Source organism: Cydia pomonella, chromosome 1 (genome assembly GCF_033807575.1).
Source record: "Cydia pomonella isolate Wapato2018A chromosome 1, ilCydPomo1, whole genome shotgun sequence".
Taxonomy (NCBI): domain Eukaryota; kingdom Metazoa; phylum Arthropoda; class Insecta; order Lepidoptera; family Tortricidae; genus Cydia; species Cydia pomonella.
Window position 1 is genome coordinate 8,246,147 of NC_084703.1, and position 22,723 is coordinate 8,268,869.

General features: G+C 38.6%; 2 protein-coding genes across 2 annotated transcripts in view; one reads left to right on the forward strand and one right to left on the reverse strand.

Moving 5' to 3' along the window:
• The window catches only part of LOC133529291 (cold shock domain-containing protein E1), a 54,466-nt gene extending 44,168 nt beyond the window's left edge, over nt 1-10,298 (forward strand). The window contains exons 15-17 of the mRNA XM_061867017.1: nt 1,001-1,178; nt 2,121-2,287; nt 5,193-10,298. Of these exons, the coding sequence (XP_061723001.1) occupies nt 1,001-1,178; nt 2,121-2,287; nt 5,193-5,209 (362 nt within the window). The 3' untranslated portion in view covers nt 5,210-10,298. The remainder of the gene's footprint in view (nt 1-1,000; nt 1,179-2,120; nt 2,288-5,192) is intronic.
• A 423-nt stretch (nt 10,299-10,721) lies between these two features.
• LOC133529452 (uncharacterized) overlaps nt 10,722-22,723 on the reverse strand; it is a 48,356-nt gene continuing 36,354 nt past the window's right edge. The window contains exons 4-8 of the mRNA XM_061867165.1: nt 18,010-18,108; nt 16,352-16,513; nt 14,114-14,321; nt 11,291-11,403; nt 10,722-11,055 (exon numbers count right to left, since the gene is read on the reverse strand). Coding sequence (XP_061723149.1) covers nt 10,784-11,055; nt 11,291-11,403; nt 14,114-14,321; nt 16,352-16,513; nt 18,010-18,108 — 854 coding nt within the window. The 3' untranslated portion in view covers nt 10,722-10,783. The remainder of the gene's footprint in view (nt 11,056-11,290; nt 11,404-14,113; nt 14,322-16,351; nt 16,514-18,009; nt 18,109-22,723) is intronic.

Sequence of the window (22,723 nt, forward strand, 5' to 3'; positions counted from 1 at the left end):
AACATCGATGCCGCGCCGTACGCTGCGCTACACGCCCCGCTCGATCGGTGTACAAACAATAATGGCGTTATCAGAGAGATGCTGATTATAATATTTATAATAGAGGTCTAAGGTCCATGATAAAACCTGTGCCTGCTGGTTTGACAGCCGGAATAAATGGCGCTGTACTGCACCATGCTTTCTGGCTATATACTTACTTCACTTTTTGTTTTGTGGTCACTGAATAGGGAGTATTACTCCAATGTTTTGCCGCCAGAGTGCAGCACTAGCACCTTTCATAAACTATAGAGTAACTTATTCATCCTGTGCCTTAAACTGTTTTTTGACAGGTATTTACAGATAATAAAATATGACATCGATGCATTAAGGCGGTTTGTTTACAAAGGGCCTACCGGGAAACGCAAAAACGAAATTTAGTTATCTGCCTCTTCATCGCTCAAATATGCTAGTGATATAGAGGTTAGATAACGAAATTTCGATTTTCTTGTTTCACAATATACCCTCGTATTGTGATGGATTGTGGTAGTGGCACCCCCTACGCAGAGTTTCGCGTAATATTCCCTATTGTCAAACGGCAAATTTTGACAACTAAAGTTACCGCATAATGTACGGAGCTGTACAGCGCCATCTCGTTTAACTGCAAACTTGCGTTATAGGGAGCGTGCATGCACTGTAGGAGGCAACACAGGAGTCGTCAGATTTTTAGCGGGAATCGTAAATGCGATGTTTATTGTTCCGATGTAGCTCACAAAATAGCAGAACCTACTATGCACAAGAAAACATGTGACGTGTAAATGTACATGTTTATGATTCCGATTCAGGCCACAAGATGGCAGACCCTCCAACGCGCACGGTCCCTATACAGAAACACTTGTCAAGTCTAATAAGCCTTTGATAATCGTTTGTCCTTATCCGTCATTTATACATGAGTGTTTTTAGAAAGAGACAAATAAAAATAAGCTTGCTAAGTTTTATATGTTAAGTTTATTGAATGATACAGGAGGCTTCGGATTCCTGTCGCTGTCGGTGGAGGCGGAGGAGCAGCGGCGGCTGTTCTTCCACATGTCGGAGGTGCGCGGCAACCCCGCCGAGCTGCAGCCCGGCGACACGGTCGAGTTCGTCATGCTCACCAACCCGCGCAACGGCAAGAGCAGCGCCTGCAATGTCGTTAAAGTCTCGTGAGTTCTCTCATTTAGGCAAATACATAATAAGGTCTTTCTTCGTCCTCTGTCGTTGATTGTACTTTTCATTCAAGAGGCTCAACGAGATAAATACCCATCGAGATAATTCTAATAAACCCAATCACAATAAGGTTGGGTTGATTTATTACAGGGTTCCTGTGGCCACCTCCTGTGTCCAACATAAGATCAGCTAGATGGTACCATAATATTGTATTGTCGCCCAGATGTATGTGAAGTTTCATTTTATTCGGGTGAAGGGAAGTGGGTATAAATAGGGTAAACTAATAAAAGCTTGTAAGAGCGTAAGAATAAGGCCTACCAGAACGGAACGGGATAGTTTTATAAAATTGTCAATAGACGTAGAAGAGAAAGCTTTTTTATTGTCCTAATCGCTATCTAAAAAGTGTGAAGTATGACTTCAAAACGGAAGGTGTCTTGTTTTTCTTCGTATTGAATTACGGTAATCTGACTTTGAGGTACATTGATTAGGTACATTGATTATGGTATGATGTTAGCGATTTTTAGATGTGTTTTTTAATTAGCTGTGTTGCGTCTGTTGTACCCCTCTAGGACGCATGCGTGTGCGCTATTATTATTATTACAGTTAAAAGTATGGAAGTGTTAGTATACATGTCAAATTTCAATAAAAATATCCTGTTTATAGTCATTTCCGACCATGTGACGTCAAAATTAGGTCGAAATTAGATAAATTCTATTCTTGTTTTTGGCACCGATTTAATGTTTAGCGTCACACGGTGCTAATACTATTAGTAATTACCTGCGATTCAATTGAAATTTATATTGTCATTATTAAATGGAACAGAGTTGATTTTTGTTATGCATCGTTCAGTTTTAAAGCATTCTAATTTCTAATACCATTGCTTAAAATTTGACTGCCTATTTTAAATATTTATATACAATGTCGCTTGCCGTGTTCAGTAGCGGCAAGACGGGCGCGAAGCCCCGCCCGGAGCGGCCCGAGCGGCTGCTGGCGCGGCTGCGCACCGCCTCGCTGGAGGAGTCGGGCGCGCCGCGCGTCATCGTGCTCCGCGGCCCGCGCGGGCCCGACGGCTCCCGCGGCTTCCGTCCGCGCCGACCCATCGCAGGTACCCACCATAAACATAATACATTGTATTAGACATAATTAAAGTCGGTGATCGAATTCGAGATCGAAAAATTTAAAGAAATGTATTGCCATCATAAAAAATCAAATCCAAGCGATGGCTAGTTTAAAAACATTGAAATAAAAATTTATATTAATCAAAGTTACATTGTATGAAGAGTTAAAAATATTACTTAGGTAAACAGTAAGTATACTTTTTATTATTCCGTATTTGTGTTGTTTGAATAAAATATATGGAGTTTTAATGGAAATTAACATGCATTTGCTCATTATATACTATAGTACTTAAAAATAATAAAAAACGATTATAGCCATAGAAATGATATCAAAGAAGATCAAGGCTATTTTACCTGTATTTTACGGTAGCTATCATCTTAACAGGCCAAGCAACAAGAAGATTATAGAAGGAAATGCGTGGAACGCAATTTTTTACTTCGTTATTTTGTCCGAAACCATAAATAAATTCAGCACCCCCGATTTATACGAAAACGATACCAAAAACGGCCTAGCAGCGTTTCTGATATATTGAATTAAGAGCCCTAAATAAACATTCAGCGGATATCTCAATAATATATGTTCACCCCCTAACAAATCCAAATAAAGTTACGAAGTCAAAAAATAGTGCTCCAAGCATTCGTTGCCTGGCCTATTACTAATGTTAGTATGTTCTATAGCGTTGAAATACTTCAAGTAATAAAATCTATTTAAGTGCGGTGTTTATACTTAATAATATTATACATGTGAATGTAACTATGTCTGTCTGCCTGTTATCTCTTCAGACTTAAACAGCTGAACCGATTATGAAATATGCTATGGAAATAGTTTGAAGCCTGGGGAAGGACAGGATAATTTTTATCAATCATCATTCCACCCAGACGAAGTCGCGGGAAAAGCTAGTCTTAATAAAATCGGTACACGGCGGGAAGAAGTTGATAACTCGAGATATAAAATCGAAGAAATTTGATTTTAAAATTTAATAATATAAGGCGCAAATTTCTTTGATGTTTTCTCTCGAGTTGCCAACTTCTTGCCGCCGTGTACGGAAATTAACTTGAAAAATACTATGACTACTATACGTGATATGTCGATGGAGGGCCGAAGAGAAGCCGACCGAACAGTATCAGTTACATACATTTAGGATGGCTTAATTTACATTAATCTGTCGCGTTCTGTTATGATGGCGTGTGTTGACACGGCATCTAATGTGACCCATCAGATATTATATCGAGTCCCGTGCGCAGAGGTTGGGGGAGAGTATGCGACAAAACAGATCACACAAGTGTACACGCGCCACCGCTGTATTCTGTTGCGTCAAACAACAGTCTTATTTGAAAATATTAAACCCAGTCCGGAGGCCAAGATAGAACTAATGCGAAAAATCTCAATTGTATACAAAGTGTATTTTTGATACAACCGCATAATCAAAGGTTACGGTTTTAATGAATAACATTCAGGTTTTATAAAAAAAAAAGCGGCCAAGTGCGAGTCGGACTCGCCCATGAAGGGTTCCGTACCATTTATGACGTATTAAAAAAACTACTTACTAGATCTGGTTCAAACCAATTTTCGTTGGAAGTTTGCATGGTAATGTATATCATATATTTTTTTTTGATTTTTCATTCCGTTATTTTAGAAGTTACAGGGGGGGGACACACTTTTTTTCACTTTGGAAGTGTCTCTCGCGCAAACTATTCAGTTTAGAAAAAAATGATATTAGAAACCTAAATATCATTTTTGAAGACCTATCCTTAGATACCCCACACGTACCTATGGGTTTGATGAAAAAAATTTTTTTTTTTAATTTTTATGACGTATTAAAAAAAAACTACTTACTAGATCTCGTTCGAACCAATTTTCGGTGGAAGTTTGCATGGCAATGTATATCATATATTTTTTTTAAGATTTTTCATTCTGTTATTTTAGAAGTTACGGGGGGGGGGGGACACACTTTTTACCACTTTGGAAGTGTCTCTCGCGCAAACTATTCAGTTTAGAAAAAAATGATATTAGAAACCTCAATATCATTTTTAAAGACCTATCCGTGTGGATATTCATCAAACCCATACGTGTGGGGTATCTATCCCACACGTATGGGTTTGATGAAAAAAGATTTTTTGAGTTTCAGTTCTAAGTATGGGGAACCCCCAAAATTTATTGTTTCTTTTTCTATTTTTGTGTAAACATCATAATGCGGTTCATAGAATACATCTACTTACCAAGTTTGAACAGTATAGCTTTTATAGTTTCGGAAAAAAGTGGCTGTGACAGAATCGGACAGACAGACGGACATGACGAATCTATAAGGGTTCCGTTTTTTGCCATTTGGCTACGGAACCCTAAAAAGGACGAGTTTTATTTTTCCATATAAAACAATTCAGCATTTCAGCAAGCAATGTTAGTACTTTGTTTTGACTCAAATCAAAGTAAATGTGCTCCTTACTTTGACATCTAAAACAGATGGCGCTGTACTGCGCCATATGTTTTGCGGTCACTGAATTGTCAAACGTCAATCTTTGACAGTCAAGAGTTACCGCAAAATGTATGGAGCTGTATAGCGCCATCTTGTTTACCTGCCAAATTACGCATCTTACTCAATCAATATATCTTTGCTCAAACGTCGCATTTAATGACGCGTGAAACGTGACCATAATGTACGAAATAAATTCCGCTCGGAAAAAAATATTATGCTCTAGTAGTTAAAAACAATCTTACAGAATTGTTTCATAGCACTAAAACGTACATCAATTTTAAGTTTGCGGTTGTAATCACAACACACACTATATGTACAACAAATGTTAAAAGCAGGGTTATCTGCGTTTTCAACCTCTTTCGATATTACTAGTCAGTTTTGAAGTTATGTTGTTACAAATATTGGTGGTTGTTTTCAGAATTATTAGCCGAGTGAACATCAGCGGGCGACGCACCGCGGCCTCTGGACACCGGCAGCTACGTTTGTAGGTAAATCTCCTAATGGTTTGATTTTCGATTCAAATTGTTTCATTGTATTCACGAGAGACTGACTGATTCTCTTTTCTTTAGCAGCATTTAGAGAAATTGTTTTGTGATTTTTACTAATTGTAGGAGAAAAAACTCTGTTAATAAATTGGCAGCTGCCATGATACCGATCAAGTTACATCCACGTTGCGGCTTGTGATCAATGAGCGATGAACATATCAACTTTAACCGGACCTTATTATTTGCTTAATTACAAATTTCCTTATTACGTCGGTAAGAGGTTCTTTTTCGCATGGTTACTTTGTTCAAAATTCCGTTTCACATATTGTACTCTAGCTGTTCTTATGGTTTGCCAAGTTCAGTGCCTGTGGCATCCAGCTCTCGAATACTAATGTAAATACCCACCGCAGCCGTCAGCCGCCTGATCTGTAACCGACTGACTGCTGCGTTGGACATCCATTGAATATTTTATGTGCTTATTTGTAAGGAGAAATATCATCTCTGACTCGTTAGTGTTCTGTACCCACGACGCGTTCTGTCTGTACGTAGGTGACACATAACAAATGAGGGTTTCTAGATCTCACGTTATTGTAACTTATTGCAAGTAGATCTCTGTCGGTTTAGTCTCTTCTGTGATGATGTAATTTTTTTGTGCAATACATTTGTAAAACAAAAGCGGCACGTTTAGGGCGGTATGGCGCGTCGCTTGATGCTTTGTAAGTTCTTTTCGCTGACCTTACGAACCCCTAGCAACGGCGGCATATTTTCCAAGTCTTAACGAGCGTCCTTTCACCATGTGAATTAATCTTTAAATATACCCACGAGCAATGTTATTTAATACAAACTACCCGGTTTCATTGCTCATGATTATATTTTTAGCCAATTGTACAGTCAGCGTCAAATACTTCGTAGCAGTCAAAGTGGCAAAATAGTTCGGTACACCATACTAAATATATGGTGTACCGAACTATTTGGCTACTTTGGTTGCTACAAACTATTTGACGCTGACTGTACATACTCATTTGTGAAACTAGGCGCTGTATCACGAATGACAGCAATATTAATTCACGAAATGGATGCACCCCAACTATGAAAACAGGTTCCTTGATGAAATAAGTCTTATAGACGCAGTTTGCCGTTTTGGTTGTATTTACGAATAAGTGGTGTTGTATTGTTTGTGTTGCCTAACCCACTTAAAGATATTCGCAAATATTTTGTTTGTAAATTATTCTGAGGAGGATAGGTTCTTGTTATATACCAAATCAATGTTTACCAAAGGACTAGAGGATCATGGAGTACTCTAACTTGGTGTGACTACGTGTCTGGGTCAGTCGATAAATAAAATTAAATACGTTTTTCTGAAGTAGACAGTTAATATTTTTCTATGAAATTTAACGGTGGAATTTGAATCACGTTGTGTAGACAGTAGTACATTACTATAGAGGCCGGGAAACGAAGGGTTGCAGGCCAAGTAGATATAGATAGGGATGCTCGGCCGGCAACCCCGTTTCTCGCCGAGATTTGTATAATTAGTGTTTTTCTCAAACTTGCAATAAAAAAAATGTTGCAACATTTAATTGCAAGTTCGAGAAAAATTATATTACTGTACCTTTTTTTTATAAATCAAATTAAAATAGTAAATTAAGATACAAGTGTGAAAAGTAGGAAATTCGCAACAAGTGGCGATAAATTAAAACGACCAAAGGCAGTGTTTTAAATCGACACAAGTTGCGAATTACTTTTTCGCACGTGTATTGTACAACATTGCACGTGTGTTGTGTTTTACAGTACATATGGCCCTTTAAATTTTCGACATACGCACGTATAGTGCTAGTTTACTGCACTAGGGCGGTAAATTAGAGCCATATGTACTGTAAATAAAAATAAAGATGATCTTTTTTATAAAACTCTATATCAGTTTTTGTAGTGTAAATCGTTGTTTATTCAAACTGGAATCAAATTAATCAGCTGCTTGTCTGTATTTTAAACAATAAAGATCCCATTGTAATCTGTATATACTCTAAGATACCATTCTTTGAATATGGGTGAGTTATAATTATCACACTGAAAGGAAAAAAAGCGGTAGGTTATTTATTACTTATCAATTAAATTTGGCACACGCGCCACTGTTGTGCGGAGCGACCACACTGGCGAACTTCCGCTTTTATTATATCTGATTATAGCGTTTAATCTTGCCGATTCAATACAACTTCATTACATTGGGTGGCCCGCACAGACTAATCTTATTCTATCATACCTAATTGTAAAGCAGTTGTATCGAAAAAAAAAACTAAAATGTTTACTATAGACTTTTTCAAACGCGAGGGGTAGGGTGACATTTGTTTTTTTTTTTCATTTCGTGCCATTGACGTTTCGGACCAATCCTTTTTTTTAACAAAAATAACTTGGATCCCTAATGGACAAAAATACACATCTTCGTAGCTTAGAATATCTCAATATAATAGACACAAATCACAAAAATATATAATGTTATGTTATAAAAATAAAGAGATAAATTTTAATGTCGTTGAGTTTCATTATGTAAAATGGAACTCAATTGCAATAAAGTTTGTCTCTACTTATCGACCGACTCGATTCCGCTCGTGTCAAATCGTTTCAATCCCGTCGAATTGTGAAACTTAAAAATATAAATCATCAATAGAATCGATTATATGGCAGCAGGTTTAATCGTTCTCGGTTAAATCTGCTGCCAAAAAATCGTTTTTACTTTGCATTGTCACAACCCTATAACTTATAACTTTTTGACATACTGTGTCAGCCTACTCTACGAGTTTGAAAAAGACAAAAGAAGTAATTTATACTTTGGCAACACTTACACCAAAACGTCCGAGTATTAGGTTTTTGTGTTTAACTGTCGAAATTGTCCCAATGTACATTACTGTAAATGAAACACGTGTTTATTTGTAGTTGTTTATGTGACGAATATAACGTTGAGTTCATTTTGAATGTATAGTGCGAAAAGTTAAAATGGGTTTGGCGGTGTGTGTCGGCCACCCCGCAGCGTCGGTCACCGGTTGGCGAGCCCAGTCCGCGGTCCGTCTTCATCTGGTATGTGTCGCCCGATCCACAAGTGCTGATTCCTAATCCCACTCTACCTTATATTTACGATTTAAAAACTAAATGAACAAAAATCAAACTAATCGGATAAAAAAGCATTTATAGAAGTATGCAATGTACTGGAATGGAACCAAAGACTGAAAAAAAAATATTTATTACAATAATAATATTGGTGTTAGATTATTTTAATTAACGGTATGTTGAGAACTATTCACTTTGCGGTCGTAGTAATTTTAAAGTTTGTCATCGTTCGATATTGTTTTGTGGCAAATCTATGACTGACGGATGTGTGGCGCGTTGTTACGTTCTTTAATTAAACGTAGCTTTTTCGGAATCAATTGATGTTGATTTCTAACGGCGCCTAGCTATCAGTTGTGTAGACTGAAAGTATATAAGCAATACGATAATGTGTTCAAGATCGTATTCAGACGAAGGGATCGTAGGTAAGCTGGTCACGGAAGGACGCTTCCCTCCCCGCCCGTCCTCTGCACCGCGACCATCTTATCCTCCCTCTTTCTTATCGTTACTATCAATTGCTTTGCTAGTGCTTAATTCGCGCACTGCACTTATTGTCGATTACACACATTGTGCGAGTATTGTTTGAAAATATGTAAAATAAATTTAACCTGTAAGTCAAAATAAACTTTAGAATTTAAAAATGTAAAAAAAAGGAATTTTGGACAAACGTTAAAAATTGCGCTTTATAATACAAGATTTTAATTGCTGTATCATATGTATGCTCATGTAACCATAACTTAGTAATAGTCTTAATAATATAATAATCAGGATACTTGGTGTTGTAGCGTACGAAGGTAAGCCCCGGGTCTGTTCGGGTATAGGTATTATTATTATACTAGTCTTAAACGATTACGCCGATTATCATACTACGCAGATGATAGATGTAGTGCTAGCGACGCCCGTCGCCGCCGGGAGCTGCCTGGCCTCGTGGCCGCGTGACGAGCGCACCCACTGTTCCGTGACAAGCCACGACACGTAGCTGTAATTTGGCGAACCACTCGTAAATGCCAGTGCCTAAAAGAACCTCTGAAAAGAAATGTCTAACCTAAAAAAAATGTTATAAAAAATATATAAGCCTTTCAGAATTACAAACTTTTAAAGTAATCATAAGAGTTTATTTTAATTTAGTTGGAATGTATTCGTTAGTCAAGTTATTTATGCCAAATGTTTATACAACCCCATACGGTTTTGGGTGCGCGAATGAAATGGATGTAGGTCACGTTCGCGGGCTCCACCGCGCCGCCGAAGAGCGCTGTGGGGCCATCCACGCTTCTCACTCCATGCCGACTGTCCATTTAGTTTCACCATGAGATGTATTTTACTACGTGAGTTTCTTGTAGAGGAGCCATTAACACGGTACAACTTTCGAATTTTAATGTTAACGTGATAATTTTTATATATGTGATGCCTTTATAGGAGTTGTTGAGGAACTGGCTACTTTACACGATCCGTTAACGTGCTGTTGTGAAAAATGCCGGTCGCGCCGCCGCTCGGGCTTAAATTAATCGTAATCGGGGACAAGAAATGGTCTCACTATACTATTACTTTCTCAGAATCATGTACCTATCTTTTCACGTTATTTTGTAATCCGGACTTCATTTTATAGTTAGGTTTCTCATTCCACTGAGAAAGTTAATAGAATAGAAGTGAGATGGCTCGACGGCGTCGCGTCTCGCGATTTTCACTGATCATAATCGTCACCGATGCCTAACCCGCGCCCTCGAACGACGTAGCACGGCGACGAGACGAAGGGTTAACGTAGCCGTGTTGGTTAGCTCGTTGGACGTTTATGACGCTGTATACGTTAGAACGAATGCATATTCTAAAGTTTTTGTGATTGTTTGCCGACGGCCGGCCCCGCGGGCCGGCACACCATGTTTATAGCTTGTACGACTCGTGCGAATAGATACATACATATACCAATAAACGATGTGATTACGCCATTACAGTTTTATTATTTAAACCAGAACAACTTTATGTTACACATTGGCAAAGATACATTGATTAAGATGTGTAAAATGTAAGACAATTTCGTGCTTCGAATTTGAGAGGTAAACGAGATGGCGCTGTACAGCTCCATACAGAAACAAGGTCGAGAAATCAGAAATCAGAAGAAGGTATTACTGTGATAAATTATGTGGAGTCGACATGCACAGGCCAAATCGTATCATTTTAATTTAGGTAGTTATTTTTGCAACGACTAGTTAGTAAGTCAAGTTCAGTAAAAAAATAACGTAAAAATTTGTACCTACGTGCTATAAGTTACTATGACTATATTAGTATGGTATAACTTTTGGCGACAAAACCTCATAATTACTTACCATTTCAATGATTATGGCCATAGGATATGAAGTAAAATACTTACCTCGCAGAGTTTTATAATTAATTTATTATTGGTAGTATAAAAGTCATATATTTACAAACTAATTCATAACTGATAAGGTAAACCTAATTTATCGTATATTGCCACACAGCTCATGTCCCTAAAGCTATGGATTTTCTCATAGTGATCTAATTTCTGTAAAGCGCGGTAGAGGTTGCTCCCGGGGCTCGCGCTATTCTGGATGTCTTTAGCAGGGACGATGGAGTAGTCCGGGCGGAGAAAACCCAGAGTCACGCCGTCTTCCAGAAGCATGTTGAACCGCTGCAGCTGGAGATCAGTCACGCGGCTGTGGATGGACAACTCTTCCCTGTAGTCTCCTGTAACGATTTGATCAGTGAATTGTCACACGGCAAGAAACCATTAAATTTACGCAACAGGAGCTTGGTCTGTGAAGACGTGCTGTGGACGCAAACACCCGCGCGGCCATGATATCTTCACAGAACAAGATGCTTCTAGCGACAGTTAAAATATTTTTTTTGCTTTAAAGTAATTAAGTATATCTACATAATTGCTCGCTTGTAAAATTTCAATAGATCCTCAACGTGTACCTACCTATAAAAGCGACGCCAAGCGAGCACCGATTGAAGCCAAGCGTGTGCGCGCCCTCTCGGTTCCAACCGCGGCCTTGGTACACGCGCCCGTCGTTTCCGATCAAGAAGTTGTATCTGATCAATAAATTTATAAGGTAAATTAGTTGAAATAAATACGTCAACCCTTAGAATCAGACATTTTGATTGTAAATAAGTACCTACGAAGGAAATATTCGTACAATGTCGTATTCGTACAACGTCATTTTGTATTCCTATCATTTTTAGAAAAATTCTCTATAGAAACGTATTAATTTAATTTATAGTTACCTACTGATTGGAATTAAGAAGATTGGCATGTAAGATTGATTGTCAGTCCTAATGATCATATTCGTAAATACATTATTAAATTAAATTACCTAGTCTAGTCGGTAGGTATTCGTCAGCGATGCGAAGAAGTTGCAAAAGTCTTAGCATACGGGTGTTAGTCTGCACACGCTCCACCACATCCACAAAGATCCGTACCTACACTTCAAATATCATCAGAAATGAATTGCTGCTTGAAAACGATACCAAACTCGATGCGTGCCTACTCGTACAGTACAGTCAGCGTCAAATACTTTGTAGCAGTCAAAGTGGCCAAATAGTTCGGTACACCATACTAAATATAGGGTGTACCGAACTATTTGGCTACTTTGGTTGCTACAAAGTATTTGACGCTGACTGTACCTACTCGTTGGATGGCTGTCAAAAATTAGCGTGTCACTGAAAAGTACCCTAAGTTTGAAGGGTAATAGCTGAAGTACAGACTTGTCGGAGAACTAAATGCTGGAGATAAAATAACGTCCTTATAAAGTAGGTTGATACAAATAAACAATTAAACCCATTTTATTAATGTGACACTGATTTTTTACTCCCTTTTTAGGGTTCCGTAGCCAAATGGCAAAAAACGGAACCCTTATAGATTCGTCATGTCCGTCTGTCTATCCGTTTATGTCACAGCCACTTTTTTCCGAAACTGTAAGAACTATACTGTTCAAACTTGGTAAGTTTTTTCACACAAAAAAAGAACAATAAATTTTGGGGGTTCCCCATAGAACTGAAACTCAAAAATGTTTTTTTCATCAAACCCATACGTGTGGGGTATCTATGGATAGGTCTTCAAAAATGATATTGAGGTTTCTAATATCATTTTTTTTCTAAACTGAATAGTTTGCGCGAGAGACACTTCCAAAGTGGTAGAATGTGTCCCCCCCCCATGTAACTTCTAAAATAACAGAATGATAAAACTAAAAAAAATATTTTAAACGAATTACACTACGTTTTGATCTATAATTATATATAAACAAGCTTTTAAATCATGGCAAACTTTTTTAATTAAAATGCATTACATTTTATCAGTCAAAACCTTTGTGACAGAACTTAATGAACTAACTAAGTAAGTATACACGATTTAATTTTGTGGTTTACGTCACATTATTGGTAATACTTTACTCTTTAGTGCCACCTCTATTATATTACCTATCTATAACACTATTTTTATGGCAAGACTGCGTATGCATTGGACGACTTTGAGAAGGGATGGACTAGGCTTGTGTATAGTAGTACATGTGCTAAAGTCAAACGGACGCAATTCTCTGCACTGTCTAGACCGAACTATTCCTAAATGATTCTGCTAGCACATAGCCGTCATTTCGTTGCAACTGCACGAGAGTAAGCGAGACAACTAATTTTAAATTTACTACTGTAGAGCGAACTAGTACATTTGTGAGATTGTACTTTGTACTAGTTTGGAGCGATCTTTTCAGTGAACGAGCACGCACAACTCTAAGATGGACCACTGAACGCCGGAACAATCGAAGGCCAAATACAATCTTGCCAAGCTTTAATATTGTAACGGAACCAATGCACATGCACTCGATATGGAAATACGTGCCTAGGTACTTCCTCTGGTATTATTGTAAGATCGACAAATGCGACAACGCGATAGTAAAGATAACTGAATACTGATAGGAATAAGTTCGCCCTTGTGCCTCAATTTCTGTAAATTGTATGTATTTAAACCTGTTTCTGTAGGTACAACAAAGTGATAAATAATAATAAATAAGTAGTAGAACATGTAATCAGTTTAAAAAACATCAACACAATTTTCATGACAAATAACTAGCAGATCTAAATGGGAATTCGATATAAATGACAAATAATGTAAACAAAGAGCAAGTTCCGCAGCTCCGCGGCGCAGGTGGTGATCCGGTGGCACCCGGAGCTGACGGTGTGTTGCACCACCACCAGCTTGAGTAAGTATTACTACTTACGGCATATCGTATCCAAGATGCTTCGACTCCAAGAAGTAATTCTGCCCGGTCCGGTGCACCGGTGGCACTCTGGGCTGACGGTGTGTTGCACCACCACCAGCTTGAGTATTACTATTTACGGTATATCGTATCCAAGATGATTCGACTACAAGAAGTAATTCTGCAAGTTCCGCAGTTCCGCAGCGCAGTTGGTGAACCGGTGGCACTCGGGGCTGACGGTGTGTTGCACCACTACTAGCTTGAGTATTACTACTTACGGGATATCGTATCCAAGATGCTTCGACTCCAAGAAGTAATTCTGCAAGTTCCGCAGTTCCGCAGCGCAGTTAGTGAACCGGTGGCACTCGGAGCTGACGGTGTGTTGCACCACCACCAGCTTGAGTATTACAACTTACGGTATATCGTATCCAAGATGCTTCGACTCCAAGAAGTAATTCTGCAAGTTCCGCAGTTCCGCAGCGCAGTTAGTGAACCGGTGGCACTCGGAGCTGACGGTGTGTTGCACCACCACCAGCTTGAGTATTACAACTTACGGTATATCGTATCCAAGATGCTTCGACTCCAAGAAGTAATTCTGCAAGTTCCGCAGTTCTGCAGCGCAGTTAGTGAACCGGTGGCACTCGGGGCTGACGGTGTGTTGCACCACCACCAGCTTGAGCGGTGCAAATCGTGCCACCGTGTTGTTGCCCGTCATGTCGCGCGCCAGCCAGTCTTCGCGGGTGATGTTCCACTCGTGAGGGGCTGGGAAACGAGAGATTTTTTATTTTCTTATAAAAAGTGGTATTATAAATACCGACGTCATAATATCGTTAAATCTAAAAGTAGCTATGAAACTAAAATTAATTACAACGAAGTAAATTGTACCAAAGAAGCCTGTGGTATTGTACCAAAGATGCGGGTAGTATTTCCTCCTTTGTACTCTGTACTGCCGGTTCTACAGCCTATCAATCTTTGCTACTACTGTTTAATGCGGAAAGTTTTGTCATTAATTAGCTTAGCCTTAATTAATATCGAATGCTATTGATAGGATTCCATGTAATTTCTCGTCTTCTAAGAATTAAGCACTTTATACAAACCAAACAAACTGATAAGAGTTTGCTATTCACACTGATGTAAATGTTTAAATAAACATACTTCGATATAATCGTACTGATAAGCCGGATACATTTTTACTTGATACTAGTACTGCAATAGATGGTATGGCTAAAGATAATCTATAAGACTTAATGGTACGAGTACGCGACAAAATGGTGGGACGATAAAAAAAGTGCTGATTTGTGGTGATATCTAAAACGCTATCTTTGGTGCCTAATTAAATATCTAACTATTTATTCGGGTCAAATGAACTTAGCAAATACATATTATTGACATCTATACGGGCCTTACGGGCACTAAGAATGGGGCTAGTTCAGCGGTGACACTCACTGTGTGTGCGTAACACCGCTGCACTGTACTGGCCACATTCTTATTGCCCGTAAGGCCCGTCCTTGGATGGCTTGGATATACATATGTCAATGACTCTGATGCTAAGCTGAGTTAATTTTTATTATTTAGTAATAAAATTTGTTACTCATAGCACTAGTTATTATACCCATTTCCCATGAACTATGCACTTTTATGTCTGCATTAATGCCGCTCTTTCAAACAAACCTGATCTGACGGTATACTTGTGCCGTTCTCGAAAACGTTCTCAGTTTTGTATAGGGAATGTTCTCGTGCGATAACACTACCTATACAAAACTGAGAACGTTTTCGAGAACGGCACAAGTATACCTGACCCTAATAGATTCCGACTACGCTAAGTTTGCACTCACGTGGCACTCTTGGCTGTCATACCGACTTTACCTAAATCTTGATGTGTCACTTAGTTTTAATGGAGTCTATTTTTTAGAAATAATTAAGTAGTTATCAATTTGAGTCAAAATCGTTCCAGAGAACCGGCGTTTTGTCTTTAAACAATGTAAAAGTTAAGGTATGGTTTCATTTTACATAGACAAAAAATACATACATTATCTTTGATATCACTAAGACTTTCGTCATAGAGCTTTAAAATAGTAAGTAGAAGTTTTGAACATTAAGAAGTCCTTTTATTTTATGAGGTCTACCTACAGGAAAGACGCAGTTAAGGGTTTAACTCAGGGGTTCCCAAAGTGTGCGCCGCGGCGCCCTGGTGCGCCGTAGAAAGTAAAGAGGGGCGCCGTGAGTTCTATCATTATCCGAAACCACAAATATTCGCGGGTACCTATTTGAACGCTCGCATCGGTAAATAATATAGCGCCGTGTCACTCTTTTTCGACCGTGATTTTAAATTGACAAGGGCGCCGTTGCAAAATACTAAACTTGTAACTGCGCCGCATGTTGAAAAAGATTGGGAACCCCTGGTTTAACTGATACTAAAAAACTTTTCGATCAATTTCCAGCCATATTTAATCTTAAGATTGAAGTAGAGTATGAATAGAAAGAGCCGTGCACAGCACCAGCGCGAGCAGCGCATGCGCACGAGAAATGCTCCGAACACGACAAGTTGCGTATCACGTTCACTGCCAGAGACCCGCTAGGCGTGTTGTGTGTTCGTAGGCCCTTTTAGCTACATACGGTTTTCCCGTGTCATCGGCTACGCTCGTAGCGCGTAGCTTGCACTGGAAGTAAATGTTTTAGCTGAATCTCGGAGGACCTTATGTCTTTGCAACACATAACACAACACACACACAGTTTTAACAGTGTTGATCATGGTATAGCGGGCTATAATGTATAGTATATAGCAGCGGTACCTCTATCGACGACGTTGAGCTCGCCCCTCTTGACCACGAGCGTGAAGTAGAGTATGAGCGCCGTGCAAAGTACCAGCGCGAGCGCAGCGCACGCGCACGAGAGCCGCTCCGCGCGCGACGTGTTGCGCACCACCGTCCACACGTACAGCGGGCAAGAGTACGCTGCGAATACATAAATACGTCAATCGAGGTAAACGAAACAATATGATCAAGAGGCGTTTACAATCGTGACTAGTGTCGATTTAAATCACTCCCTTCGGTCGTGTTTTAATTTATCGCCACTCGTTGCTCATTTCCTATTTTTCTCACTTGCAATGAAATTGTAAAATTGGTTTTGATTTTTTGAACAGGAAAAATTGTTGACATTTATACAACTGGCTGTTGCCCACGACTTTGTCCGCGTGGATTTATTTCCCGAAACACACTTTCAATTTCTTTTTGATCCTACATATCGAGGGGTGGGTGCCTGGGTGGTCAAACCAGATAACTCAAGCAAAACAGTTTTTGAAACTGGAAGCTATATGTGACATACGACGTGGAGTCCTAATTTGAACGAAAATATATTTTGATTTATCGGGTTTGACCTCCCAGCCCTCGAATTTATTTATAATGGGTAGAATTTTCATAAGCACTAAAATTATTTTTCATCACACTTGCTCGAAAAAGATCTTGTTTCATGCAGGTGTGCTAAAGGACAAAGGCCTATTTTGTTCCCGCGGGAGTTATCAATATAATTCCCTTGGGAGTTATAGCTTTTTTTTTAATTATGTCACTTATTCATACAAACCGAGTAGCATAAATGAGTTTTACTTTTAAAATACTGACGTATATAATTTAATATTTTTGTTTATGTTTAAAATTATTTCATTTGATTAATTTTTACATAATTTTCAATCGTGGCTGAATGCCGAATAGGTCTGTGCCTTCGATGCCTCACCTGCCAAGAAATTCCAAAATGGCGGACGAATGTTTGAAATGTCACCCTATTTAAGAATTATCTCGCTTAAATTTAAGTTTTTTTCTTCCCAAGTGTGATGAAAAACATTGTGTGTAACTCCGGGGGTAAGAATATTGCAAACTCGGGTCTTTAATTCCACCCTCGCGCTCCTCACCCTCGTGTCGAAAATTTCGCTTACCCCCCTCGTTGCACAATTTACTATTTCTTATTTTCTATTATTTTCACTTCCTACTAAATTCATGTCCCTAATTAAATCATTCCCGTTACAAATTTTCAACCCTTTCCTAACCCTGTTAGGGGACGAATTTTCAAAAACGCTGAAATTATTTTTCTCATATTTTCCTTTTTTTTATTTATTTAATCACTCTTATGGACTTTGGTAGACAAAAACGTACTAAGAGCTTCGTCTGTATATATTCCGTCGCTGAAGGCGAACCCTATATATTTTTGATTCGATGTCAAATAATTGTCTTCACTACTGAGGCCTTGAGGAGCGTTTTATGGATGTAAGTGAAGGGTTTATAAATAATCCTAAGGCTACGTACGCACTTAGCGGCTAGCCGCGTGCGGACAGCCGCATGACGGTTAAGAATGTATGAAACCGCAACCATAAATACTGAACGCACTAAGCGGTCCGCCGCAACTGCACACGGCTGGCCGCATAGTGCGTATGGGGCCTAAGATAAAACTCGCTACCTACTTGCCGGTGTAGGGTTACGTATGTGTTCTTGATACTCGCGCCAACTATCGAACTCTGTTTCGCTTTCCTCAGCCTCCAGAAGACGTTCCAACGACGTACCTACCACAAAGCATTTTTATTTTATTAAGTTTGTCGGTCATCCTTCCTATACTTATTGTAACATTTAAGCAATAACACAATTTGGATGTTTATAAATATTTTAGCGCCAATCACAGGCGTATTCTGATTTTAATAACAGGTCGTGAATTAGATCTGGATTAATCTGATCCATAACTAATCTAAGAGACCAATAACGCCTGAGTAGTTTCTTTTCTGGGTGGGAGGGTCAGATACTACCGTTTTCGAAAATAGCGCCTAAGCTCATTCTTGGGATTAGGTCGCCAAAACGGACAACGGGCCTTTAAGATGGAACCGAGAAAAGATCTTCTATATCTAGAGAATCTAATATTGTAATGATGCAATTTAAGTGTATATTTTCTTTAGGAGGATTTATTAAAGTATTATATACTTCATTTTAAAATTAATAAGTAGCTCGTTAATTCTTTAAAAAAGTGTCCTTAAAATGGTCTTCTACATTATTATTCGTTGACAGTATTTCTATTTGGTATCTGAAACAAATAGCTTTCAATTTGATGCCAACCTATTAATTTAAGTATCCATTTCTATTATTTGAAGCTATCCGAATTCGGCCATTTAGCTGCACGGTTAAATACCTAAGTGATCGTATTTATTAAATAGATGGGTTATATATTATAAAAAATCTGCTAAATTTGAAAAATCTGAGTTCCGTCTTCATCTTAAGAGTCCGTTTTCGTGTCCTTTAATCGGATTTTAAGTATTAAAAAAAAGCGGCCAAGTGCGAGTCGAACTCGCCCATGAAGGGTTCCGTACCATTTATGACGTATTAAAAAAACTACTTACTAGATCTCGTTCAAACCAATTTTCGGTGGAAGTTTGCATGATAATGTATATCATATATTTTTTTTAGATTTTTCATTCTGTTATTTTAGAAGTTACAGGGGGGGGGACACATTTTACCACTTTGGAAGTGTCTCTCGCGCAAACTATTCAGTTTAGAAAAAAATTATATTAGAAACCTAAATATCATTTTTGAAGACCTATCCATAGATACCCCGTATGAGTTTTATGAAAAAAAATTTTTTTAAAATTTTATGACGTATTAAAAAAAAGTGGCTGTGACAGAATCGGACAGACAGACGGACATGACGAATCTATAAGGGTTCCGTTTTTTGCCATTTGGCTACGGAACCCTAAAAACTACTCACTAGATCTCGTTCAAACCAATTTTCGGTGGAAGTTTGCATGGTAATGTACATCATATATTTTTTAGGTTTATCATTCTCTTTGCCAATTGGCTACGGAACCCTAAAAACAGCAGCCCTATCCGTTTGAAGTGGTCAGCCACACCCGTTACCTCGACATTACCCACCGTAAATAATGATTATGTGTAACTATGATGTATACTACTATTTAGGTAAGTATTGATATTGTTGGTATAAAATATTCGAAGGCCGAATCATAGTAGGCCAATTTGAGCCACCACGCTTAGCAGCCCTAAGTTGTATAGGAGAGAGAGTTTGATTAAACCTGTAGGAATACGATATTCATACAAACCTCCCATGCCTTCCCTCCATTCCCACTGTAACATAGGTAAGCTGTTATGCGTCGATTGAATTTCGAGTCAGAAAACCTCGAATCGAAAAGAGTTGGACCAAGGTAACTGCGTGGCATTTGCAATGATAAAGTGTGGAATGTCATCATTAATATGTCACATTTTATAAATATATCGTTTATAATACCAACGCCTCACTTTTTCTATTCAATTGGGTGCAATGTCAGCTTAGACGGAGTCAAGTGCATTATGTGCAATATGCAACAATTGCAGCACACCGCCAGTGATGCAACGTCGCGAAATATGTGCATCAAGCCACCAGGAGCGCATAACTGCAAGCGGTTCATTTCAAACTGCATAATGTGTAGTTGAGAAATGAATACAGTCGGGTTCTGAGTCTTATTTTCTAGCTCATTGATTTCAAATTCCAAAGGTGTAGAAACTGCAGTTGCAGCAATTCTAATCGCTAGGGTAGAGGTGACAATAACTAACCATTGAAGTATCAATTAAAGCATGAACATTGTGGACGATGATGATGATTCTTGTGAAGCGTATACGTTTTGTAGCATAATTTTATTACCAAGCTTTTTTACAGTCGTGTTTACGCGAATACGTGAAGTCATTAAGTTATTAAGAAGTTATTAAGCACGTTAGACCGGCCGGGGCGTCCGACACTTCGTTTTCTATATCGGCCGGACCGGATCCGGTTTGATATTAGGTACCAAGTTATATAATCTTTGATGTACCTAAGCTATTCAAGTTAATTAAATATAATATTTTCCAAAGTAATTCGCTAATATGAGAAATTAAATATATTTTTTCAAATGTATTTCTATATCATTAATTAAAAGTTAAAAAAACCGGCCAAGTGCGAGTCGTACGCGCGCACCGAGGGTTCCGTACAAACCTGTAGGTATATATTATTATATGCTGTAACTAAAAATAAACGGTTTTCGCAATTTTTCCTTTATTTGTGCTATAAGACGTTGCTTCGTACCTAATTTCAAGATTCTGAGTTCACGGGAAGTACACTGTAGGTTTTGATTCCCTTGCGATTGTCGAAAATTTGCGGCATAAACGACTGTATCTTTTGATTGCGTTGGCTTAAAAGCTTGATTTTTTCACAGCTCCAAGGGACAGTAGACCTGAGTGTTTGATATAAATTCCAGCTTGATACCTCCACGCGTTCCTGAGAAAAAGGGTTTTGATAGACAGACAGACGGACGGACGGACAACAAAGTGATCCTATAAGGGTTCCGTTTTTTCCTTTCGAGGTACGGAACCCTAAAAATAACTTTTTTATTACTTCATTAGGTATCTACAATTAAATATTAGTAGTAAAAAGTTACGAAATAATCTCAATGTAAAGACAAAACTTGATTTCTAGGTTATTTCTCACATGTGCTTAAATTAACGTTTACAATTATAAATTTGACTAGTTTCCAAATCCTGATGATGGAATAAAGGACTATTCAAAAGGACTATTCTTTGTAAAATTTTGTAAAAGCAGAGGTCTCACTCGAACTATCTCGCTCGGCACGATTTTTAGAGGTGAGAGTGCAGTCTACTTTAATGTGTGTCTGTGTACTGCCTACTGCCTCATCGCGTCTCGCGCCGTGCAAGGTCAATATGAAACAAAATTATCGTTTAAAATTTGTTTTAAGCAAGAAATTAATGTAATTTTAAATGATTTATAATGATATGAAATCTCATAACTGTATTTGATTTTTCTGTAATAGTTTTTACACAATTTCACAACACAATTAGGCATTTTTTCTAAATTGGCAATGGCATTACGTGACGCGTTTCCAGTGCGCAATTCGCCAGACGACTGAGCGCAGCGGTGTAACTAAGTGGGATTTTGACACCCATGTATTGGCCCCATTCGTAGTGCTCGTAAGGCCAGTATTTACGAAGTAAAATATATGTCTATGGTTCAAACACAGTGCTCAAGCACTAATCTCCTTCAGCTCGGCCTTCAGTCTCGCGTGTAGCCACTCTTCTTGGGGACGTTTCGGGCCTTCATCTCTAAGCGGATCTCGGGCTTCGGCCTTCGCAATAGCTGTCCTCACCACGTTTCACGTAAACGCTGTGTCTCTAAAACAGTCTAAAAGCATAAGTATTTGTTCATAAGTCTGACTCACGCTTGACTGTAATAATACATTTCATGATTTTCAGACATAAATTTGAATATTAGAAAACTTTACTAACTCGAAATGCATTATTCGGGATAAGGCACACTTACCTTGATCTAGGCCTTGCAGTGCGCAAGTCTAGTGCATTCACGACTACATAGGAAGCTCATTTGTATGTGCTAACGGGGTGCAGCGGGTGGTAACCACCCTCTGGCCTAGTATCGCTGTTCTTATAACCATTTCGACGTAAATATGTGAGGCTCGTAAAGAAATAACAACCCTATCGTCTAGAAATAAATTCTACAATCAAATAACGCTGACACTACTTGTGTCTCAATGCTCCTGCGCTTGGTTATGTCGACCTCTTAGGCGGAAATGGTATCCTGGTGTATAAAATTCGTGAAATGGTAAGAGGTTAGGGACTTCTGGCGGTTCGACTGCTTTCAAACGACGTTACTTTCCGAAGCTTAAGTGACAAATTGTTATGACTAATTTCTAGTGCAAGTCTAGTGCATTGATTTACTGGCAAGAAGTTAGCCGCACTCGGCACTTTCTCTTTCTCTTTAAGTTTTCGAACTTAGGTACAGTCCGTTATCGATCGACGTGCATAATTGTATATGTGTGCAGTTGGGAAATGGGCATGGCAGGCAGCAAACATCAACAAAAGGTAGTTTTCATGACTCGCCAACATATTGGTTTCCCACATAAAATATTTTTTTCTACTCGTCAACTGCAATGGTTGAATTAATATTTCATATACCAAACTATAATTGCGTACTTTTCATCAACTACAAGATTCATTTTGATACGCAGTAGTCAACTATAAAAAAAGACCATTCACGTGCCGCCGTGATTGATCATATACAAGGTGCCCGTGAGCATTGCGAGACATTTTACTAAAATGTCATATAAAATTCTCTGGATTAGGCCTAGTTTCAGAGATAAT